General features: G+C 37.4%; 1 protein-coding gene across 1 annotated transcript in view; it reads left to right on the plus strand.

Moving 5' to 3' along the window:
• ITPR2 (inositol 1,4,5-trisphosphate receptor type 2) overlaps positions 1 to 26,740 on the plus strand; it is a 421,207-nt gene that overhangs the window by 369,078 nt on the left and 25,389 nt on the right. The window contains exons 53-55 of the mRNA XM_039882456.1: positions 2,294 to 2,424; positions 3,531 to 3,696; positions 12,603 to 12,763. Of these exons, the coding sequence (XP_039738390.1) occupies positions 2,294 to 2,424; positions 3,531 to 3,696; positions 12,603 to 12,763 (458 nt within the window). The remainder of the gene's footprint in view (positions 1 to 2,293; positions 2,425 to 3,530; positions 3,697 to 12,602; positions 12,764 to 26,740) is intronic.

Genomic DNA, 26,740 nt, shown 5'->3' on the forward strand with positions numbered 1-26,740 from the left:
TTCTACAGTGCTTCTCTACAGCTTTTAGGATAAAGTTTAAACTTTTCATGTTGGTGTATGAGTTTCTCTATAATCTGGTTCCCGTCTGCCCCTGTGCACATCCTTCCTGCCTCCACAGTGCCCTGAGATACTGCACTGCCTTTGTTCATTTGCTGACCCACCTGTTTTAGGGGAACATAAGTTTCCTAGGAGCTATGACACTTTCATCTTTCCACCTGTATTCCTAGCACCTAGCCTAGGGGAAGTTGATGTAGTGAAATGAGGCAAGTTTGGCCGGGGAAAGCCAGCTGTTTATGAAGATGGGTCTCCACAAGGTGGCATTTACTTAGGTGAATTCACCATGACTCAGGGCCTGGCTTTCAGCCTGAAGGGCTGGGAATTTGGCTTAATGTATTGTGAGTGGATCCATCTCACAAAGGTAGAACCTTATTAACCAAGCTCACAGAGGCTGCTATATAAAACTGGCATGCCTATGCACTAGTTATTATGGAGTATGTTGACTGGACTGTTAGTGGTGTTGCCCTGACCTGGGCATTCTCTGCCTGTTTATATACCATGCCAAAAGCACATTCTCTTATTATATATTTGCAGCCAATCTATTTTATTTCACAACAACTAATTACATGAATTGGGTGTGGATTTTACTACCTCACCTGTTAAAGAATAAACAGCCTCAGTTCTGAATTTTGGGGAAGAGATGGGAGCAGTTTCCTGTATTGATTAATCTGGCACTTAATATCTTTAGTAAACATTCGTGTGACATGACAAGGTAGGTAGTTGCTGATTGAATAAATGAATTCAGATCCTGCCACTAGCTATAAGATTGCTTTGATTGAAAGGCTAACTGTGGCAAAATAGCGTATAGACGTATTCCATATGACCTTATTACTGGAAAACTATATTTCTCTTTAAAAAATTCCTTTAACTCTTTTATATATTTCTAACTATTTTTCTTCACATTCTCCTTAGCCATCACATTGGAACCCACCACCAGGTATCGGGGACCTAACTGGCACATTGTAAACTGAACTTTCTCACTGATTTCTCTGCCTGCCTTATCTCTTCTGCTGTTCTGACTGCTGCCACCACCAGCCATACTTCTTCCCCATTTCTCCTTCCTCCAAATGCAGTTTTATTTCTCCTGCTTTCTAAATCAGAATTGCTTTGGGGCTCACCTCCACGGTAAGTGCTCCAGCACAGACGCTGCTGAGACCTTTGAGCCTGCATCTATCTGGTACCTACACATCTCTGACTTCAGCCCTCCTCTTGAGATGCATGTTTTAAAAATAAACAGCTCTGCATAAAGTGGGATGAGAAATCCCAGTATTTATGTTAAAATAAAGTTAGTTCACAAGAGGAAAATCAGCCTTTTGTAACAAAGTACCAAACAGGCTGTTGGTCATGGATCATGTAAACATAACTAAGTTGTTTTTTCCCTTTGGTAGTTGTTTTTACACTCACGCCTTGACAGGCAGACTATGGCTACACAATGCCAAAATTCAGTGCCTCTAAGGTTCTTTAACTAAGTAACAAACAAAAAAATACATTTCTGCTTACTTATCAATATTAGGCAATCCTCATTCCAATATCCAATTTAGTATGAACTTTTAGCTATTTTAAGTGACTGGGAAATTAATTACCAAGTTTGGTAACTTTACCATTAAACAAAACAAGACTAAGAATTTTTCTGTCACATTATATCATTTTCTCTCTCCCCATTTCTCCCTAAATATTTTCACATTAATACATTCACACACACACACAAAAATTTCTCACATGAGATAAATTGTTCACATAAATACATGGTATGTTTTTATCCATAGCTCCATGCTGGTCATTAAAAAGCTTAGACACTTAACCAAAATAATGAAATAACATCTGCCCTAATATTTAAGCCCCTACTATGTGTATGGCAATCTCTATGCAAAGTATTTTACATATCTTACATCATATAACCCTCTGAATGGTTTAATCCTTGAACAGACCTCCCATTTTACAGATGAGAATATTGAGGTTAAGGAACTTGCTCAATGGCACGTCCTCCTCAACTCCTTAATCACTGACTTTCAGAATGGGCATTGTATACTTCAGGGATGGGACCCCCTGTACCAAAATGCATTTAGCATAATGACAGTCTGTGGCAGTCATGGGCTGCTACATATAAAAAAAATGTTGTATGATTTCAAAAAATTGTGTAATGGCACAGTTATAAAGAAATAGATCGTTGGAAGTAGATAATAATATATTTTAAAAACACAGGTTTGCTGCATTGTTTAATTTGTGTGTTTTATAGCTGATGAAGAGTATGAAGACGGAATTGAAAGGACATGTGACACTCTTCTTATGTGCATTGTCACCGTTCTGAACCAGGGCCTCAGGAATGGAGGTGGTGTGGGAGACGTGCTGAGAAGGCCATCCAAAGATGTAAGCTGGAAAAAAGGGTTTTTTTTTTCCAAGAAGCACATAATTATTTTTAAAAACTTTTAAAATGACACTTACAATATGATTTTTGTTTTCAGAGTAGTATATTGTATCATTTGATTTAAAAGTATAACGGTGGCCCTAAAACCAATTAATTGTATGCTAGGATTTCATAGAAATAGCTAATATACTAAAACTCTATGTCGTTAGTGGGGTTATGACATTTTTCCAAGTTTGAACTGTGTATTGTATTACAGCAACAAAATCATGACTACAAACTTTATACAGGAGTTGAGTGTTACATAAGAAACAGAAACTAGGCTGCCTCTTGTCTATCAGGTGTCTCAAGCATGGAGATTTACTCTTAACAGCTGAAGATTAATAGCCTCCACTATTTATAACAATGAATGTAAAATTTAAACAAATTCTAACAAGATTTTATATATTAAAATGGCAAGACTGAAAAACTGATTAGCTGCCAAAACTCAAGTGCTAAGCTAGGAGCTTAAAAATTCTCAATTCTCCAAAAGGCTAGCTGTATCATGTTGTTGGTTTATCTAATGTTTTCTCATCTCTGAAACAGTTGGGTTACATGATCACTAATGTGAATTTTAATACTGTTCATCAAATAGAAATAGCTTGAGCTGTATGCACTTGATCCTTTAAGGCCAAGAACAAAACCTACTCAGAAACTGACAGATTGTTAGGTCCTCCTCAACTCCCTAATCGCTGACTTTTGGAACTGATATTTGTATATCTTTTGTGCAACTTCTGGAATGTAACCCACTGCACCAAAATGCATTTAGTATAATGACATAGTAAAGTGGTTTTTAATAAAGGTAAATCTCTCTTTTACAGGGTGGGAGTTGGGGGAGGTAGTGTAAATCCTACAGAATGGAAAGGATTCTGGGAACAGACTGTGAAGCTTTTTGCATAACACTTAAAGAAAATGAAGGTAGAAAGTGGGTCTTTTTCCAACTTGGAATACTATTTATATTAATTTACCAACATTCATTGAATATATTCTCTATGCTAGAAAATGTGCTAAAATCACCATGCCTTAAAAATATGTTTGTATATATATTTTTTATTTTAAATTTTTATTTCAGGAACCCCTTTTTGCTGCCCGAGTGGTATATGACCTTCTTTTTTATTTCATTGTTATTATTATCGTTCTTAACTTGATTTTTGGTGTCATCATTGATACTTTTGCTGATCTCAGAAGTGAAAAACAGAAAAAAGAAGAAATTCTGAAGACAACATGCTTCATCTGTGGTAAATGTTCTTAAGATACTAAAATACTAGATGAAGAAACTGCTCTGGAGAAGGGAGGGGCTAGAATGGTGTTTACTTGTCATGCTTTGGGAAAAATTATTTCAAAATGAAAGCTGGACAAAACTCAGATTATGTAACCAAGCATTGGATTGGGGTTCTCTGTTCCATAAATAGATAGAAGAATTACATCCCAAAGCTATCTTGTCATTATCTCTGTAATTTGTATGATTCTCCGACTATAGAATGTGTTACAAAATACTAAAAGGTTCTATCGCCTGGCAAACAGATTTTTAATCGCAGTAACATATTGATTAAATAACAGAATGATTTTTATTTTATTTTGTTAGATTATGAATCCATAGATGATTTTTCCAGCAATTTGAACTTTTACTCACTGACACTGTGTTTTGGATTCTGAACTGTGCTTTCTCTGTTTTCAATCTCTCTCTCTCTTCCTCCTTCCCTCCCTCCCCCTCTCCCATGACCCCTTCCTCCCTGCCTCTCACTCTCACCACACTGCCTTCCCTTCTCCCATCATTAGCTCTCTTAGGCCCAACGTCCCTCCCGCCCCCATTCCCTTTGGCTGTTCATCTCCTCAACACTTTCTGGCTTTAGTTGTCTCCATAGCTGGCCCTTGTCACCCTAGAGTCCTTCCCCCTCCTTGAATAATCACCAGCTGCAGGTTATACTTTTTTTTACTATTTTTTATACTATTTTTTCCATGTTGGGCTGAAGAATCTTTTGATAAAAGTCACGAAACAAGCATAAGGGCTTCACTGTGTTATTCTATGTAACTTAAACGGGACCCTCAGTAAATCCCATTCCCTTCTTGGTTCCCTTTTTTCAACTGTCTCATTCCCCTCAATGGCTCTTCCAAACCTTTCTAACATTCTTCCAACAGTTGGAGGTGTACCAAGCAGTCACCTGTAATAATAAGCTATATTCCAAAGAAGCAAATGTAAATTAGACATGCCCTTCTTTGGAGTGTTCATAATCTGTTGTAGAATTCAAACACAATAAATATCATTGCTACCTAAGAAGTTCACAGGTTGTTACACCTCTACAGATTGTGATAGGGAGTAGACAAGAAAGAGTCGGGAAAGGCTTCTGAGAAGAGAGATGGCATTGGAGCCGTTGGTAAAAGATGGAAGAGCGATAGCCATATCAAAGTGAGTAGAAGCAGAATGTCCAGCATAAGGAAAAGCATGGAGGAAAGAACAGTGCAATGAGAATCTTCAATTATTGCAAGCAGCTCAATGTTGCTGGAGCTTAAATTTCAGAGCAGGGCATGCCAAGAGAAGAGGTTGGCCAAATCATGTGTGGCCCTTTATATTAAAAAGCTTGAACTCTATTCTATTGACTTATAGAGAGGATGGTCAACCATTAAAGAATTTTAAGTAAAGGAGGACAGTGTTTAATTTTTGTTTTAGAGCACTGTGACTGCTATGGGAGGTCATTCATCAGTGGACAGTACTAGAGACCGAGTAACCAGGTAGAAGGTTATTGCCATAGTCCAGGTGAAAGGTAATGAAACCTTGATTCAGGAGAGTTAGTGGTGGCCATATTAAGGGTAGAAGACAGAGTCAAGAAATATTTAGGAGGTAAAATTTTTAAATCCCAGTGTTTTGGAGTGGATATGAAAGAGCTGAGGTACCTGTGTGAATGGCGGTACCAATAGCTGAGTTTGAGAAAAGAAGAAGGAAACAATTTTAGATTTTTCAGGCTCACCCCCAAATGGCCTGCTCAGCACTGCCAGACTTATTTCCACTTTGAATTCATCATTTTCTTACTCAAAAGCCTATCAATAGCGACTGCAGTCTCTATAACTCTAAAACTCTAATTTTCCTGGCATATAAGGGGCCCCACAATTGGGCCCCTTCTTTTTTTGCCTACCTTTTCACCCACTCTTCTCCCATTTATAGCTTAAGTTCTAGCCCAACTACTTTACTCATCCTTAACTCTCCTTGTGTTCTCAGTTATGGTATTTCTGTTAGGAATGCCCAGACTTCTAAGCTATTGAACTCTTGCTCTCACTCTGAGACCCAGATCTCATGCCACTTCTTTGATCTCACTAACCAGAAGCAGACATGTCTGCTCCTAAATTATTCATGTCACACTTAGTTATATGGTACTATATATATTTTTGTTGTTTTATCTCCTCTATTGGATGCTATGCATTGTCATATTATAGAAAGTGCATGCATTTTATAGTCAAACATAGGTCTGCACTGGTTCTACATCTTGGCTATGTGAGGTTGGCCAAGTTTCTTTTCCTTGAATTATTGTTCCTTCATCTGGAAAATGGAGAATACAATGCCATGTTTTGGGGTTGTGGTGAGTATTAATGAGATTATATATATCAGAATCCCTAGCTCAATGCTTAGCTGAAAGTAAGCACTCAGACATGTTAATTTCTCTTTTTTAAGAGATCTGGACCCATGCCTTATCCATATGAAAGCTATATTGCTTTCATAGTATGCATTAGAGATCATTCGTAAATATTTGCTTAATTAAGGACTATCCAATTAGTCAGCTCGCAATTAACACCGTCTCTATTCTTAAATGGCTTATAACCTATGAAAGGAAGATAGAGCAAGTAAATACTAAATTGATATATACTGCGAACAGAAAATCTAGTTGCACTAATTCCAAGTTATTCCAAATTTTGTCATGTGCAGGGTATTGTTTTTATGGCATACACTTGGCCACAGGGGTACAGGGTGATATATCAGAAGGCACAAGGAGATATTAGATCAACATGATTTATTCCAGAAGCTTCACGTTTATTCAAAAATTTGAGAGGCCATTTAGGTAATTTAACCTAAGAATAAATTTAAATGATATTTTTATATTAAATAGAATGTTGTAAAGTAGAACAAATTTAGTGTGAACATTTAAAATTAAATAGAAACATTTTTAAATATTGAAAAGTGGTCTAAATACCTATAGCTGCTAATCCCTGTGATCTCAGTAACATAAGGATTCTTTATTCTCTTTCATTAAAGGACCTTAAGCAGAAACGTGTGAAAAGTATTATGATAACATATGTGTAGATATGCTTTCACTCCTGAGAATCACTTACCATGTGTAAGATCTAATATATACCATAAATATTATAAGAATTTATTACAAAAATGGTTTAAATATTTGGGATATTTAGGGATTGTACTAGGAGACTATTAAATAGTTTTGATTAATCCAGAAATTGTTCTTGAAAGAGTTAGGTGTTAAGTTGCGATTCAAAGAGGGATAATGTATAAATAACAGAGGAGAGAATCTCCACAGTAGGAGAAAATTGGCTCCAGGAGTGTACCAAGTGACACCCATAGTAACAACAGAGGAGACAGAGGAGGTAGATACTGTGACAAGAGATGAGAGCAGATGGGACTTTTCTAGCCTTGAAAGCAATGACCAGATGTTTGAGAGTTATGACTCAGAAAACAATTTCTAGTGATCCAGAAGGTGGCCATGATAGGGTGATAATTAGCAGATGACAGAGCTGAAGGAGTAAACACAGAAAATGAATTGGCTCTGATAGCCACAGTAATTATTAATTTTGAATTACTAGAGTCTGTAAATCCAGTAAAAAGGAGCTGTCAACAAACCAGGTGTGACAAAATAATAAGATAAAGAAAGGATTTGATGATGTCAGAATTTCTATCAAGGACAATCAGGATCCTAGAATTAAAGACCTTTTTAGATGATTTAATAGAAGATAAAGACTATATTGTGAGAGAGGAGTCATTTATGTTTTTCTAGCAGTATATTAGTCCCCTATTATCTATACTTAGATATTAAAGTCATTCGTTCATTTATTTGTTCAACAATTACTTATTGAGCACCTTCTACGTGCCAGGGTATTGCAGTGAACAAAAAATAGACAAAAGCACTGCCATTATGGAGTTTATTTTCCAACATATGTAGAATGTCAAATGATGACAAGAGCTATAGAAAAAAGTAAAGCAGAGAAGAAGAATGGGAATACCTGGGTGATGGGTGGGTGTCTACCCTTACCTTACTCATACTATGTGGGAAATACAGCATTTTTTTTTTTCTGAAAAGTTTGTTTTATTTTTTTTTCTTCCTGAAAAGTATGTATTAAGCACATGAACTCCTCTTACGCTTCCTTTCTTCCTCCCTTCATCAGCTCAGCCAGTACCCTGGCTTTCATTGTTCATTTTAAGTCATTTATTCTTGAACTAGTAGTATATTTACATCTTGAACTCTGTTAGAAAGTTCCAGCTTCCTACTTCCTATCATCCCATCAATGGTTGTTCTACAGGCATCTTAAACTTAACACATCCTAAATCATTCAAGTCAGAAAATTCAGTCATTCTTGATTCCTCTTAAATATATACCTCTAATTGGATGTCAAGCCCTCTTAAATTTTCATTTCAAAGTCCTCTTCAACTTCTCTTATTCATTTACTCAATTACTCTGTCAACTTTGTTTGAAATGCATGTTTTCCAGATATTATGCCAGGTGCTGGTAATACAAAAATAAATCAGACAATAAAGTAGTAGAGCCGAAGATAGAAATAGGCAAGTTTTCACAGCAAAGTATTGTGGACACAAAGAGGATCAACTAATTGGTTGTGTCTGTGGGAGTTAGAATGGTGGCAGTAGTTGAGCTGGGTCTTGAAGAAGGATTATCTGGAGCAAGAAAGAGACTAGATGGAGACATCGAGTTTCCAAAGGATTTGGTGTGTATGGAGAATAGTGAGAAAGTCAGAGCGACTACAAGAAGTGGATTGTCAGAGCGTGAGTCTGAGGATGACTTCAAGTTCTTTTGTTGACAGGGACTTCATTAACACAAGTGAATAAGAAGGGCTAAAGAAATAAATTTTTGATGAGTTGAGTTTGACATGCCCATAAGCTATCTAGGAGAATTTATCCAGGAGGTAGTTGGAAGTAGAAACTAAAGTTGAGTAGAAAGGTCAATACTTGGGATAAAGATTGAGAAATCATCAGCATGATGATGGTTGAAACCATGGGAATGGGCACTAAAGCTTAGAGAGCAAGAACCAGTGAAGATGAACGATAACCAGTTTCCCTCCCTCACATCCGTCCCATTACCCTAGACCCCTGGATTCTCCCTCTCAGCCTCCTCTTCCATAGTCTTCCTCTAAATCCTGCCACAGGAAGTTACTGAAAGCACAGCTCTGAATATGCTAGTCTACAAGCAAAAGCCTTCAGAATAAAGTACAGACTCCTTAGCTTTGTGTTTAAAACTCTTTATGGTTTGTGCCAAATTTATTGTTTCATCTTCATTTCCAAATGTTCCCTTCTAGCCACGCCAGAGGAACTGACACTTCCTCAAACAGGTCATCATCTACTTTTATCTCTAGCTTTGCCATGCCATTTCCTCAGCCCAGACAGCAAAAAAAAAAAAGCCCCCCAAACCAAAACAATGACAACAACACACAGCTTTGGCATCAGAAATATTTTTATTTAAATACTAGCTGACTTTTCCTCTAACTAGAGGTGTTAACTTGAACGATTAATTGAATCCTTCTGAATCTGTTTCCTTACATGCTAAAAGGTCAGATTGGATTGTTACAATTATAATAGCATATTTAGATCTCTTTATAGTTGTCAGCATAAATATGTGCTCAATAAAAATTAAATATATTTTATTACCATTCATCTGTTTTCTATTTGCCATAGTCATGTTTCAAGGTTAGACATTCAAAGCTCTATGCCTCATCGAAACCATTTAAAATGTATCTAGTCAAATATACAGCTTTGAAACCTTTTTAAATGTACCTAGTCAGAATTTATTTTGCCTTCTCTATGTTTCCTTGGCAGTTTATATCATTTCAGAATGTCTGTTGTCTGTTTTCTCTACCATATTATAGATTAATTGATAGTAGACATATTTTTATAGCCCGATGTACCTTGCAACAGGTAGATAGATACTTGTTTGAATTGAATTCTGAGAAAATTTACGTTACATTTTTTCTTTTTCTAGGGATAATAGCTCTGTTGAGATATAATTTATATACCTTAAAACTCACCCTTTAAAGTGTACAATTTAATGTTTTTTAGTATATTCAGAGTTATGTGTCTATCATCACAATCAACTTTAGAATATTTTCATTGTCCCCAAAGGAAACCTCATACTCTTTAGCTATCACCACTCCCCTTCTCCCAATCTTTAATCCTCCTCAGTCCAAGGCAACCATTGATCTACCTTCTGCCTCTATAGATTTGCCTATTCTGGATATTTCATATAAATAGAATCATATAATATGTGGTCTTCTTTAACTTGCTTATTTCACTAAGTATGATGTTTTCAAGGTTCATGTTGTAGCATGTATCAGCACTTCATTTCTTTTAATACACAAAAATAATCCATTGTATGGCTATACTATATTTTGTTTATCCTTTCAACAATGATAAATATTTAGATTGTTTCTACTTTTGGCTATTATGAATAATGCTGCTATGAACAATTTATGTCTAAGTTTTTATATGAACATGTTTTTAATTGTTCTGTCTACACACACACACACACACACACACACACACACACACACACATACACCTGCAAGTGGAGTTGCTCTATGGTAGCTCTACGTTTAACCTTTTGAGGAACTGCTGAACTGTTTTAAAAAGTAGCTGCACTATTTTACATTTCCACCAGTAGTGTATGAGGACTCTATCCACATCATAATCAACAGTTATTATTATCTTTTTATGATTATAGCCACCCTAGTGGGACAGCATTTTATTAGTGAAATATATTCTTTAGGCATTGAATCAATATTTTATTCAGTGCTGACTATGTACCAGGCACCATTCTAAGCTATTGGAACCACTGGTGGGAAAAAAAAAAATATATATATATATATATATATATATATATATATATATTATATATATTTTTTATATATATAATATATATATGTAAAATATATATATATATCTGCCCATAGTCATTCAGTAAATGATAAATAAGTTTCTGGATAAAATGACATTCCTTCTATGCTGATTAGCAGGCAGGATTTTTCTTTGACAATCATTTTTACCTCTTTACCTTAGACTTATGGTCCAGTGTGATTTAACAATGTTGATACAGATATATTCAGTCTATTAAGACGTGATAAGCACTACAGGAAAAAGAGGGAAAAGGGGAAAGAGTGATTGAGAGTGTCGGCAAAAGGAAGGGGACAGGCAGTAGGATTTCATAAGGTGATTAATTTAAGCCACATTGAGAAAGTGAGATTTGAGCAAAAACTTGAAGGTGAGTGAGTTAGTCAAAGAGATACTGGAAGAGCGTTGTGGGCAGAGTAAATGACCAGTCCAAAGGCCCTGAAGCAGAGGTTGATGTGCAAGGAACAGCAAGGAGACCAGTGTGGCTGGATGAGAGTTAGCAAGGGAGAGGGTAGTAGGAAATGAGGTTAGAGAGGCTATAAAGCCAATCACTTAGGGTTTAGCAAATAAATATTGCATGGGACATACTTATACTCAACAATTATTCTGAAATTGTTGTTTATCTGAAATTCAAACTTGGGTAGGATTTAGAAAAGGGGATAAACACTATCCCACTTATATTTTTAAAGGATCACTCTGACTGCTGTCTTGAGAATAGTCTATACAGAGGAAGAGGAAAAGGGGAGGCCTGGGAGGCTATTGCAGGAACTCAGATGAGAGATGATAATGGCTCAAACCAGAGTGGAAGCAGTGGAGGTGGTGAGAAGTGATCAGATTCTGGACATATATTAAAGGTAGAGCCAAAAGAATTTCAACATGGATTAGATGCAGTACGTATATGAGAGGGAGAAGATTCAAGAATGGCTCCTAGACTTTCAGATTGAACAACTGAAAGAATGATGTTGCCATGGGAAGAAAAGAGCACTGTGGGTGGAGCAGGACTGGGGAAGAGGATTGGGTTTTATTTGGGGCATGCTGAGATGATGATAGGTCAAATAAGATGAGGTTTGACCATTAGCCAGCTAAATTTTATGATATTTTCTATTAAAATATCAAATAATATAATTTAAAAGGTAACCACTACATTGGGAACAGGTTTTTTCACTTATTATACTTTATATCTTATTTATTCTTTAAAGGGTAATATGCTTAGGAAAAGAGTAGCCAGAATTAGAATTCAATTCCCTGGTTTCTTCTCCAATATTTGAACTGCAAAACCAGACTGAATCCCAACATCCCATTTTACTTGGCATTCTAATTCATTTTTCCACAGATATTTTTCTTTGTCTTCATTAATTTCCTTTTATCCATTTTTCAACCTTTGAGAGAAAAGAATATTACTATCCAGAGCCTTTCCTCAGTTTCCTTCCAGAGTCTGAAAATGTACCTTGGAAATCAAGCAGATTATCCCCTTCCAAAAATGCCTGGAACACAGTATTCTAAGGAGCTAGATGAGTCTCTGAGTCTTTATAGCACTCAGAGCACAGATTGTTGTGGACATTCACTTAACTTTCATTGATTACAAATGATTTTGAAGAGATGACTCTCTCAGCTGCCTTCCCTCATTTTATCCAAGTTCCTGGGTAAATGACCTTTTATTTCTGTCCTGATTAGCAAGTGCGCCCTTTTCTTGCACAATCATTTTTGCTTCTTTTTTTTAGACTTATGGTCCAGTTTAATTTGACAATTTTGATACGGCTATTTTTTAAATTATCTGCAAATTTTACGTCTATAATAAGACTGCTTTTCCAAGGATCCATGCGTGTGGTGGTGGTGGGAACGTTAGTTGGGAAGAAATCTATAAACTATGACCTTTTTCTCTGGAGGTCTTGAGTACTGTTTTGTTTTTAATCGTAACATTTTAAATTGGCACACTCTTAAATAAAGCTTTTTTTTCATATAATTATTATGTTTTATTTTTATGCTAATTAAATGAAAAATTACATATATTGTGTTTCCTGTGTTTTGCAGGACTCGAGAGGGACAAGTTTGATAATAAAACTGTTTCATTTGAGGAGCACATCAAGTCAGAACACAATATGTGGCATTATTTGTACTTCTTAGTCTTGGTGAAGGTTAAAGACCCCACTGAATACACTGGACCTGAAAGTTATGTGGCTCAAATGATTGTGGTGAGTGATCAGAGGGTTTTAATCTGGGAATATATTGCATTTTGTCTTTGTCTACCTTCTCTACCTTCCCTTTCTCCCAAAATATAAATGTCTTAACAATCATTTTGGTAACTTTTATATAGGACTGTAAACCATTTAAGAACCCCTTTGCTGGCTAAATGGTTGGTTCCCAGTGGACTTCTTAGCTATACAAACCAAATCTAAATCTCAAGTGCACAGATATTTACTGAAGAATTATCTGTGCAGTGAAAAGCACCATGTGTCCTGTCCGTCATCTTCTGACCTCATGTCCCTGTCATTGCTAATGGCTCGGTTCCCAAAATCTGGAACTTTCCCATTGGCAAACATGAACAGAAGATTCCTACTGTAAGGTCAAATTCCTTGAATTTCATAAATCAAGGTTTAAGAAACTAAATTGTGTTTGGAAAAAGTATAATGTTTGATCTCAATGGGAAAACACTGGCTTTCTGTCAGCATACACTTCGCCTAGGTTTGCCAACGTTGGTGATGGATTTGCATATCCGGTTGCAAATCCAGTTGCTTATAACTCCTCATTAAGATCAGTAGCATTGCACAGAGGGTGTGGCTGTTTCAAAGAAGATTATAACTGACCGGTTTAAAGAGAAGTCAAAGTTATAACTTTAGTGTATTCATGATTACACATTTAGTGAGTATCACTGCATCTGACATAAATTCTTATATTCTTATAATAGCTGTATATTGGATTCTTTTCTCAAAAATCATCCTACAAAATTGTGTTAACTGTTTGAGAATGACACCTTAGAAGAGTTATGATCCTCTTTGCTACTCAGTCCCAAGGATAATTTTTAGTAAGCACCAAGGCTGAAGTGGAGGAGAACCAGGTAACAGTGGCTCTATATCCTCCCCTCTGGGAGCTTATCATCCATTTAGGAAGACATAAACTATAATATAGAGAGTGACCAAAGAAGATTTTCAGAGGCTAACATGTTAAGTACAAGATAATATTACAGTAGTTTATCTCACCTGGTAATGTTTATGTGTCACAGGAGAGCAACATGTAAATTGAATTTTTATAGTTCAGCATTCTTCATGCTTTTTTATTATTGACTTGTATCCTACCATAAGTTGTTTTCTCTGCATTCTTCACATGGCAGTAGACAGAACCTAACATTTTTTTTTTCTCCGCATATTCTTTTCTGCTCTTTCTCCCTTCGAAATTAGGAAAAAAGGTAATCATTTTGAGGATATGTATTCATAGTTGTTTTTCATACATTCTTGATCTCAAGATGCTGAGGGATCATTAGAGTGAAACATTTTATTTCTCCTTGCTGGTGTAATGAAAACCATGTGTAAAGCATTACATTTAGAATGTGACCTTGTATTGCTATGTTTCATCAGAGTTTGAGTAAATTTAATTAACATATATTTATTGGGCACCCATATGTCCCTTGAATTAAAAGATTTCAAGAAATGCACTGAAGAGTCTGATACATTCCTTCTCTGCCAAGGAGTAAGATGGAGAGGAGAATAACACACCAAAAGTAGAATAGGCTAAATTCCCCGAGAGTGGAACAAATGAAAATCTGTGTAGGCTTAAAGATGTAGAGTGACATTCAACTGGGCACTAGTGGAGAGGAATTGCGTGTGTGTGTGTGTGTGTATGTGTGTGTGTTGGAGGGCAATACACTGAACAGGGTTGGCTTTGTGCAGACTGGCAGTGTCTGCTAGGTGAAGAGTGAGTTCCCATAAGAGGGAGCAGCTTGAACAGAAGCATAAATATGGGACACTCAAACACTTGGGGGCATAGCTAGCTGCCCAGTTTCCCTGGTACATAGTCCACTTAAAAGGAAGCTCTGAGAGATATGACAGGGAAAGTAAATAGGACTTTCAAGTAGTAATTATAGGTATTTGGACATTATTTCTTAGGCAATGAGAAGCCGCTGAGGTTTTAACTAAGGGGATGATGTGCTCTAGGACAAGAATGTAGGCTAGTCTGAAGAGGGGAAAGAGGAAGTCAGGGATGCTATTTGGCAATTGATGAGTCTACGGGTGAGGGACCTGGAGGAGCAGGGAAGGTGGAAGATTGCAAGGTGATGGAGACACCTGACATTGTGAGCCTGGTCATTGGGAGAAAGGTGGTGTATAGGTTTCACAAAGTCTCTTTGTTGGGAGGAGAAGCTGGTCCTAGAAGAAGAGTTCTTGATTTTGAAATGAGACTGGAGACTGAGTTACGGATTAGGGGAGACAGTGCAGTGACAACAAAATGCATGCTCTTTAGAGCCAGAAAGACCTGGGCTCAAACTTCAGTTCCATCACTTATTTGCTATGTGGTCTGAGATATTTTGAGTGAGTCTTTGAACCTACCTGAGACTCTGCCTCCTCATCTAAAAGGCTGAAAATTACTATGAGATCAGTGAGATGATATGTAAGAAGTGTCTAGCAAAGTATAGGTCCTCAGTAGTTGACAGTTTTACTATGTCTGTCCACATAGAATGACAATTGAAGTCACAAATTAGAGAGAGGTGGGAGAAGGGAGAAATGTAAAAAGAGAAGAGAAAGCCAGAGACAGAATCTGGAGGATCTCCTATTTAGGAAAAAGAAGAAAGGCAAGTAAAACGAGTACAAAAAAAGACAATAAAAAAGGCAGAAGGAGAACCAGAAAGTAGAGAGTGTCAAAAGCCAAGAGCTGAGCATATCGATGTCAGAGTTCAACAATATCATTTGCTGCAAAGAGGCCATAAAGAAGAGACAGGTCGAAGCCTTTGGGAATTATAATGAGGAAACCACCAGGTGACTTCTGCCATAAGAGAAGACTGCTGTGAAAATGTTGACCTATCTTTAGCCTTAACATTAAATCCAGCATTTTGCCAGGCACTTGTACTCGAATTTCTAAGTATCCACATACTTATCTGTGTTTCTGTCAGAACTCCCTCCAGAACCATGACAGGAGGGATTAAGAACTCACAAGCTTATTCCAACCTGAAATGTTTCATTCTCATCCAGGCAGTGCCTGTCCAAGAGGGCAGTCACCGTTCCTGAAGTTTAATGGCCAGAAGGGACAGTGATACTAAGCTTAGGACTAATGGAAACAAAAAGTCATTCGCATGGAAGGTTGTTCATTTACTGAAATAACCTTTTTGAAAGACTTCTAAAAATCTATACTGATGAGCTCAATTCAGAAAATCTGTTACTTCCAGCTCTGCGGAGATTATGGCTTTGTATACCTGATCCCACTAGAAAGACAGAAAAGATTTTAGAACACATAGCAAGCTGAAGCATGTCTACAGCTCAATTTAAAGACAATTTTTTTCTCTGTCCAACCCAAGAGGTAACTACTCTTAGCAGTTTGGTAGGAAACTTTCCAGACATTGTCTACCACTTTTATTTTTGCTCCTTAAAAACAGGTTTGTTTGCCAAGTTGATTTAAGTGCCTGTTTATTAATATGGCTTTGAAAGAAGCTATAATTCTTCATAATTGATGTAGCTTTCATACTCAAGAATTTATGCAAAAGAGAATGAGGAAGTTTCTTATATTTGTTCACAGAACAACTCATCTGAATTCTATTGCACTGTTTAAGTAAATCTGATTCATACTTTGAGTCCCTTAGGAAATGCCTCCTGCCTTTTGCTGAAATGGGAAAAATAAGAATATAACAAATCTAGGGGATATTTCTCCCCTCTGTATATTTTTTCACCTCCAATGCTTTAACTGTACTTATTACTATATTAACAAGAAAACTTATACCAATATGCATTAAAACATACATCGTAAATAAATTAATATATTGCTCCTAGACATTAGAACCTAAGGAGATATATTTGTGCCTCTAAATTCATCCAATAATAGGATCAAGACTGAAATAGTAACAGAAACTTAAAACTTTCTTACCCCTGCCTTCAAACCATAAACCAAGCTGTTTAAATAGCCACTGTCTGAGTACCTAAATTAACAGAAAGCATCTTCTGGGATATTGTCAGGGGAGATATGAGTAGACGAGGGTATTTTGGGGAATATTTTTTTTTCTTGCAAGCAAACCCTCATTTTTGATAAGAGAATTGATATTTTGAGCTAGTGTTTATATTGAGAACAAAAAATGAGAAGGGAAAAGAAAGTTCATGCAAGAAAGTTAAAAATAATGAAAGGGAACAACAGCAACAAGAAAAAAGTAGAGGAAATGGTGTAAGAGAATAAATCTTGCAACCTGTACTAGTAATGACTTTTGAGCATCACTAAGCCCTTTTGCTTCTCCCATTACCCAAAGGATGATGACTGAGAAGAAACAAACAAAATAGACATCATTAGAAAACACACCCAAGGCTTTTAGATGTTGCTCTAACATTTTGAGGACTTTTTCAGATTTTCAGTGTTCATTTTCTAAGAAATGTTAGAGGCTTTTGGGGGTGTTTATCACTTAATTCAGCAAACAGCAGGATCAAAACCAGAGATGCCTGTAAGAGAGGCATAACACATGTTTAGAGAATTCCTGCCTCCTTGGAGAGTCCAGGTGGTACTGGGCTGCAAGTGGTACCCTGACTGGCACCCCCTCATTACCATGGTTTTGGGGGGATCATGTCCTCATTTTAGTGCATGGCACTTTTAAACTCTTCTAGTTATTTGACTCTATTAAGAACTGTTCCCCATCACCCACGGCGATGCCAACTAGGACAATTTAACTCATGTTTTGCTAACATGGTAATTGTCTATCTTGACACCAAAAAATAATTACAAGTTTTACAAAGGCCACAACCAGAAATAAAGTAGCTTTTTGTTCTTAGTAATACCAGGGTAGGTTGATATCCGTAACATGTATTAAAAGCAGTTTAATAAACATCAAGTCCCTCCCATATGCTAGTAAATGTGCTATGGGTTTGATATATAGGTTGAATAAGAAATAGTCTCTTCCCTCAGGAAGTTCAAAATGCTTATTGAATGACTATATAAAATAATGAGTGAATTAACAAATGAATGGTTTCTTCTTAGCTTTCTGGTAGTTGGACATGATCTACAAAAATATATACCAAAACAGCTACAAGAGTTTGGAAGATGAATTTCTCATTAGTCAAATGTCATCTTTCCTCTCTTCTAAAATGGGAAGATAAAGATGCCCTAAGAAGGGTTATGCTACCTGAACCAAGTATAATGAATGCAGCATTAAAAATTGAGTGGCTGATTTGAGAGATAAGGCATTTTAATCCCCATGTTGTCTCTCTCATAGCATTTCTCAAACCCAGCTCCTCCCCTACATGCACAAATCCTCAGGAGTGTGCCTTAAGCTATTCTCCTAGCAGAGGGGCAGGCATGTGCATTCGTGGGTTTTTAAGCATAACTCATCCTCAAGAATGAATTCTTCCTTTCAATGATCTATTAAGACCTCAGAAATAAAGGGATCATCCTTTTAATGAGATAGAAAAGAAATCTAGTCACCCGTTACTTCAGTTGCATAAGGAAGAAAAAGAACAAGTTTCCAGATGTTGTTTTCTGTGTCTAGAACTCAAAATAAATTTTGTTTAGTTAAACCGTATTTTTGAGCAGAAACTGTTGGAGGGGGAGGTATTAGAGTTCATGAAAGACATCAAGTCTTCTAAGATTTATATGTAGCCCTCCTGCACGAGCACCATTTGCCAACTTAATTTCTGCATTATTGTTATGTGTCGTCATTATGAAATTATATGTTCTGATTCTATTATTTCTAATTTACACTAATTGTGTAATTGGATCTAATTGAGCCAATTATGTAACTGCTCAATCTTTAAAATCTATTTGAAAGACTTTAGACCTTAATAAGATATTTTTTAAAGTGTTTTCATTTCAAAGCAAACCAAGAGGGTCTTTGCAGCTCAGAATGCACAATTAAGAGATAAATGTATACATTCGAGGAGGTACCACCTTTACTTTCCACATTTTAAGTCCAGACATGTGTCTTCGGTTTAAGGGAGATCCTTTTCAGTTCCTAGCTCTGGATTTCATGGTCATTGTGGGGATCCATCCTCTATATTATTCTCATTTCCTATTTAGTATTCATATGTAAGATATATGAGTTACTACATTTTTAGGCACATATTAACATTTTTCTGATCCTCTCTTTAGTTTGTAAAATAAAGATGGGAATGGTGAGTACTTAGCAGGGTGGCTCTACACAGAGTCTGCATCTCGAAGACTCTACTCCAGTGCTCAGGTTATTAGACCTTAGAGTTGGAAGTAAAAGTAAAAGGATTTGGGCCAGAGTGTGTTCACGTGAAATTCATGGATGTAAGTAGGACGAGGAATAAAGACCAGAGCAGTCAGGTGAGGTGCTATTAGATGTCATCAGCTACTTCCTGAATTCATCAGCAAAACAAAACAAAACAAAACAAAATAACCTCAGTTTGCTGTTGTCCAGGTGATAGCCCTCAAAGCTTAAGAAGCAAAAAAATGAATTTCATTAGTTTTTCTAATGGGCGTCTAAGGAGAAGCTCAGTATAAAGGAGTAAACCTGGGCATTAGATTCTGAAGTTTGACATTTTAGGATTTCCACCTACAAAATTGGTGGAGAGACTTGACTTATTCTTTCTGCACTTCACTTTACCCATGGATGAAAGTACTTTAATCAGCCAGCTGGCACTCAGAATAGAACTATCTGAACTGTGCCTGGATCCTGGAGGCCTCCTGCTGAGCTGGGCCCTGTGCCTTTACTTGCTGGATCTGGGTAGAAGAGGGAGGGAGAGAGGCAGAGATCCCAGGGAAAGAACCTGAGCAGAGAATGCTGCGGGTTTGTGAGGGGAAAGGGAGAATTTGGAGAACTTCAGACAGTGGCTAATTTGGCAACTAGGAGATACTGCAATAGTTTTAGCAACTAGTCCAGACATATCTATGAGTACCAGCTAAATATTGACCCCAGATATAATAAGACTTTCCTTGCCGAGTTGCTATGAGGATTAAATAAAATAATTATTAACAATACTACTACTAATTGACCTGACATTTGATGAGTGCTGACTGTATTCTAGGAGCTGTGCTAAATGTTTGATGTGTGTGATCTCTTTTTAAAGCCATGTAACAATCCTAGGAGACAATCTGTTATTACTATCTCCAATCTATGCATGAGGAAACTGAAGCTTATAAAGGACTGGTAACTTGCCCAAAGTTGCACAGCTAGTGGACAGGGATGCTGCATCTTTAATGTGCCAGGCACATGCAAGTGGTCAATAAATATCCTGTTTTTTGATGCTGTACAATAATGTATAAAGCTAGAAGCAGTGGTTCCTTTGAGAGCAGGCGGGGCTGCTGTACCCAGCATCTCAACGGCATACCTCATGCTTCTCAGAAGAGGGGCTATAGACATTCAATCCAGAGCTGGGAGTAGACCTAACTGGGAAAGAGGAAGTCAGCTGACCACCTGACAACAGCAAGAGGCCTGAGAGGAATTCAGATAGAAGACATGTACTTGTTCAGAGCTGGTGGGCAACTTTAAGCTTCCCTCAAAGATTAGAAGTATTACAACTACAATTATTACAATGGCAGACAAGAAAGACAGAGGCTGCAGGATGTTCCAATTTAATTTGACAAACATTTACTGGGGGAGCACGACACACAAGGCACTGATAGAAACAAGAATAAAACATCCTCACTTCCCTCACAGAACCACAATTTAATAGAAAGCATAGCTATATTCACCAGAAACTATAGTGCTAATTAGAACTCTGGTGAGCAATATAATAGACATGCAAACACAGCAGCTGGAGAAATCTCTAAACAAATTATACCATTATGTCTCTCCTTAAAGCCCATCAATGGTACTTAGAATATAATCCAAACTCTCCCATAGTTCCTTATACAGTCTGATCCGAGCCTACTTCACCAGTCTTGTTTCATGCTCCCTTCCTCAGACAACTATAGTTCAACCGCATTGGCCCTTCTCTTTTTCGGGAAAAATGCCACTTTTTCCCTGGGGTGAACCTTGGCATCTGGGTGCCTTCCATTTGTAGTTGTTGTCTCCTAGTCCTTTCTGTGCCTAGCGCCTGCCCTGATACCCCCATTCCAGTTACTGTCTATCCTGTCACCCTTTGGAGCACTTATATTAATCCGACCTAATGTTGTTTTTGTACTTATTAACATGTTTCTTTCTCTCCACTATGATTTAGGCATTTGCACATCTGTTTTGTTCACTTCTGTATTCTCAGCACTTAAATTAGTTCCCAGTACACAGTAGGCACTCAACATTGATTTCTGGAACAAAATGAATAAGATGTAGAGCCACTGGCGCCCAGACGACAGGACACTTCTTTCTGCCTGAAAGCACTAGGGACAATTGCAGACAAGATTATAAGGAGAGTTGGACCTTAAAAAATGAGGATTTTGTCAGAAGAAATGGAGGGGAATATATTCCAGGCAAAGTGTGTATCTTAAAGGGACAGGGTGAGTGGAGAAAAAGAAGGGAAACTAAATTTATGATATGCACTAGGAGCTTTGCATATTATCTTAGTTATATCCATCTTATGTAAATTAAGGCAGAAAAGTCCATTATTTATCCAGGGTGCTCAGTAAATGAGTGCTTGAACCAGGATCCAAACACAAATTTTTCTGGAGTTGATGTCTGTGATTTTACCATTAGCTATGCCTTTTCCCCAGAAGAATCAGGTAAAACTTGACTAAGATCAAATACATGTAAGCCAAGTGTTAGAAAAAAGGTAGAGGAAAAATCCTCAAACCAAAAATCAAAAGACATTTTTTGGAAGGAGTAAAGCTCTTCTTGCTTCTCTAACATTTTAAGGAATTAGAATTTTTAGTCTCTAAGCTTCAGTTGTTAAGGTATGATCTAAAACGACTTGAGAATGCAGACCGATAAATCATGTTCTGTCAGTTAAAGGTTTGTTCAACAAACACAGGTTGAGTACTTCCTGTGCTCCAGACAGTAGGCTGCCTTAGAGAATCAGAGTTGAGGTAGATATTGTAACTTCCTTCAGGAAGCTTTGGTGAAATACAGGAAAAAGAGAAATCTAATAAAGGAATGATGATGGCACAGTGCAGCAGTTGAGCCTGCCTCAGAGCAGATGGCCTGGGAAGGGAGTCTTCACGAGCTCATGCCTGGATGCTTGAGTGAGTCAGGGAAATGAGGATGTAGCAGGTAGAGGAAGCAGTGAGGCCTGTGTAGAAAAAGAGTGAGGCTCTCCAGGAGGACAGGAGGTAATGTGGTAACCAAGAGCCAGATCACAAGGGCCTTGTGTTCTTAGAAGTTTTTATTTTACCCTGAAAACTAAAGGAAGCCCTTCAGAGATATTAAACCAAAAAGACAAGGTCAGACGTGTATTTTAGAAAGCATGTTTCATGGCAGTGTAAGAAATGGATTCAAGGGGCCAACCTGGGGCAAGATAAAAAACAGGTGGAAAGATTTCATCACCCAGTAACAATGATGAGAGCTGATATGAAATGCCGCTGGAGGTTGAAAAGAAAGGTTGATGGATATGAAAAGATTCAGGTAGAGGATTCATCGAAGGCGAGGGGAAGGTGGTTTAGGTCTCTGGACTTGGAGGGTTGAGGGTGGTAGGTTGAGCAGTGGGGCTCAACCTAAATCCTAGGGTTTCCCAGGAGTCAGTTGAGGAGATGTGATCATCTCAGTTTGCCTCATAGTGTCCAAGTACATAGGTACAATTTGGGTGTCCAAGTACTTTTATATAGTAAGAAACTGAATACACGGGTCTGCAATTCCAACACAAAGTTGGGAAAGATAAACTACCATAAGGATAAGATTTTGGTCTCTTTTGTACAATAGGATATCTAAAGAGCATAGAATAGTGATATATGGTAGATAATCAAAAAAGATTTGTTAGATGCTCATAAAGATTCATAAGTCACTGCAGTATACTTGATAGTTAATATCGTAGATCAGATGAGGCTGTCAAAGAGAGACTAGACTATACAGAGTGAGAAATCACAGAAAGCATGCTCTTTGATGGAAGGACACAGGGCTCTCATTGTTATTTAATACCCATAATAATAATGATGATGTCAAGAGTCTACTACCCAGATTTTACACGTCGAAAAGTAGAACCAGAGAGGACAATTTTCATAGGAGGATTTTGAAAGATTTTAACTTTTCATTAGCCAGTGAACCTAGAAACGTTTTTGGTCAGTTTGTGATATCCCATGATCCAACATTGATTAATAATAAGTTTTAGTATAGAAATAGGCTGCGACCCCAAACATTTAGAGCAAAGTGATTTGGATTTTGTTCAACATGTAGAAGCCTCTTTGAAATGGTGATCACCCTAAATCATTTGTTTTAAATTTAGGTGACCCATCCTAAATCATATAAAGGGTTGTTCGCATCTTTGATTCTCATACTCTTAATAAAAAGATTTCTTCCCACTGTGCTGGGAAAAAATCCAGAAAGGAAGAACTCCAGAAAGAAAGAAAAAGAAATCTGGTTCTAGTCATTACTATAAGATGTTGTTCAATTCTCAGTTGGCTTTCTGTCACAATAATGTCCGCATTGTTAGGACTGATAGATTTTTCTCAGAAATTCTGGCTTTCTTCCAGAGAATAACAGATGCCATAAAAATATAAGTTGTGGGAATGAGAACTATATACCGTAAAGCCACATGACTTTTGTCTAATGGTTTTAATAGACTGGCATAGCCCATTCCATATCATGAGTAATTAGTTAAGGTGGCAATTAAGATAAAACACTGTCCTTGTGTTAGGTAGGGTTATCAGGCAAGCTAATTTCCATAGGATTTTAAATTAGTTTTATCTAAGGGAATTCCTGAAAAACAATTGCTGAATTGTACAAGTGATTCAGCGTTTGTAGTTCAGAGATTAGTCATTTGATGTCATATTAGTGGAGTCAGTTGCTTTTATGGGGATTTGGAGATCAAGGTGTTTTGAAATGATAGCATCTGAGGTTTGGTTACCCCAGATCTCTGAGCCTGTTTTCTCATCTGTAAATAGGGATAAAACTTTCCTTTGCTAGGATTCCTGTATGGATTAAACAGAATCACATATATTTTAGTGCCTAACACAGTGTCTGGCTGAGGGTTATTGCTCAACAAATATTTGGTCATTCTGCTTCTACTTAAAATATTTGGCTACTTAAAATAATGTAGCTAAATTTAAGTACTACTTTGCAGATTCAGAGCATTCTTAAGCCTTTTAATGTTCCAACATATTACTGATTCTGCATAGTGTTCCTCTTAGAGGTTAGGCAATAGTCAACTTTCATTTGTTGAATAAATACTACCTATGATATCCTAGGCACTGGGCTAGCCCCTGGAAAGGGGGACAGAGGAGATCAACACAGATGTGACCTGTCACAGAGTTTCCTATTTAGAGCAGAAAGCAGATCTTAAAAAGTCACCAGTTTTTAAAAGTTAGTGGATATTGCCACTAGAACACATCAGGCAGAGGGACCTTCCTGTCTTATGGTCTGACTCAAACCTAAGTCCATTTGGCACTGGTTCTTTTGTTAAAGCAAAGTCAGGAGCTCACTTAAGCATTTGAATTGCTTTAACCATTGAATCCATTTGAGTTTTACAAGTGATTTTAGGACAGATCTTACCACAAAGAGGCACAGTGTATTACTATCAGGAGTGTCCCAAAGGGGACATGGGGGCAGGGCTATTGTGAAAAAGAGTGAGTGGTTAGAGCTACCACTGAGTCAGACCAAAATTATATAAGAACGAATTTTATCTAGCTTACTTACATATTTACCTTGGGGGATAAGAGGAGAAAGCTTTGCCTTTATCTTGCCTATATGATAGGAACAACAAAAGAAGTCTATTTCATTTTCCAAAGAGTACGTTTTCGGCTTCTTCTAGTGAAGAACTTCAGCATTTTTCAGTCATGTAATCACCTTTTTCATTTTTTCCCAACATATACTGAAAAAGTTCTAGTATAAAGCACGTGTTTTGCTTTAGAAAGCATATTCTGACTAAGTTGCCTTCTGCATTGGTGTTCTACGCTCATCGTTAACCCTTAAGAGACATTTCCAAGTGTTTATGTTATTCTGTGAGATTACAGATCAGCATTTCAAACACAACTGACATAAAAAAAACACCAGCTCACCAGAATCTGAAATTCATAGATAGCCACATTAAGGGATGATTTGTTTGCAAAAGAACCTGTAACTTAACAAAGAGATAATCACCCAGGGTTTTCTTATAGCTATCTTTTGCCAAGTTGTGAAATAAAAGCCCTTGGCACTGGTTCTACCTTTGAATGTTTGAAAAGAGACTTGACTTCCGGATATATCAATTCCCCATTCATAATGAGAATCTAAGTGGTTACCAAAGTCTCTTCTATGCTAGTTCTAAAATTCTGACAACTCTAATATTTAAAATATGTCTTTACGTCAAATTTTGAATATGTTAATGTTTGTTTTCTATTACAAACCAGAAGCAATGTGGCAAGAGTTTTGGAATGACCAGAATGTGACTGTTTTTATTTTATTTACTGGTTGGTCATGTATGGTTTGATGCCTGCCTGCTGCCCCGCTGCCAATCTTATCTGGAGTCAGGCTGTTAAATCATGATGGTCTACCGTCCACACGATTACACCTCCATGCTGCTGACCTTTCCTGTAAGACAACACCAGACCATGAATTTTTCTCTAAGACCCAGAGCCTAACCTTCTGAAAGAAAACTAAACTGTGATTCTGTTGGGGGCGGGGAGAGGCTGAGAAATTTCCACTATCTCAAGCTACACCTGTGCTGCAAGGCCTTGGAGAATTCTTATTTCTAAAATCAAGGGCCTAGTATCATTTGGAGGCATTAAATCCAGTTTGAAATATCATTTTAGAAGGCAAAGACATAGTGGCAATAGAATTATAATAAGATAATTTTATTGGGGATGTAAAATTTATTCTTACTTGAGAATGTCATGCTTTCCTCACCTTGTTTTCTAGACTATAACTCACTTGTGCCCAAACAACCAAGAATGAAATAAGAGTGTGCAAGTATTGAAAGGGAGTTAATAGAAGGGTGCTTTGTGTATGAGAGTGACACAACGTGGCATAGTGATGTGTCCATGAATCAGGAAGCCCTACTGAGCTTCAGGATCCAGAGTTCTTATTACGGTTTACTACATAGACATGATTGACTTCACCTTTTGCCAATGACTAACTCAATCTTCAGCCCCTTTCTCCTCTCTAGAGGCTCAACTGGCTCAAAGCCCCAGTGCTCTAAGCACATGATTGGTCTTCCTGGTGACCAGCTCCAATCCTGAGTCATCCCACCTCTTCACATAAACACAGGGATGGTCCAAGGGACTCATGAATAAAAAGACGATCCTATCTCTCCAAGGGTTTTAGAATCTCCCTCTCTAGAATTAGGGACAAAGACCAGTCACGTTCTTTATACAACAGATGTACTCCCCATATTTTGTGCATGCATTTGTTACTTTTTTATTTTTAAGCACTGAATTGGAAATGAGTTTTAAACATTACCTGGCAGTTAGGACTCCTCATTCCTTTATTTCTCAACATCAAAATATTCCATCTACACTATCCAATGAAATAGATATGAATCTACTTCTTCCTAAAACTTCTACCACTCTAGCCCAAAAACCTTCAACTCACCTAGACTGCTGCAGGTGCCACTAAACTAGTCTTTCTGCTTCCATATTTGTTCTTCTACTGAGTCTTCCTCAGGGAACAAAGTGATAATTTTTAAAATGTAAATCAGCATATTTCTCTCCCTTGCTCAGAACCCTCCACTGACTTCTAGGATAGAGATTAAAATTCAAACCGCTTGTTTAGGCCTATAGACTCTGACACCTGCCATCCTCTGCCTCACCCTCATTCATCAGCTCCAGCCACACTGACCTTGCTCTTCCCATAATATGCCAAGCTTGTTTCTACCTGAAGGCCTTTGTGTTTATTTTTCTCTCAGCTTGCAATACTGTACTTATTCTTTCACATCCTGCATATCTCTGCTTAAATGTTACTACTGCAGAGAGGCTTTCTCTGGCCACCTTTTCAAAAGGAGTTTCATCTCTTGACTATATCATTCTTAACCCTCCTC

The sequence above is a fragment of the Pteropus medius genome, unplaced genomic scaffold (genome assembly GCF_902729225.1).
Source record: "Pteropus medius unplaced genomic scaffold, Ma_sr-lr_union100, whole genome shotgun sequence".
NCBI classification, from domain to species: domain Eukaryota; kingdom Metazoa; phylum Chordata; class Mammalia; order Chiroptera; family Pteropodidae; genus Pteropus; species Pteropus medius.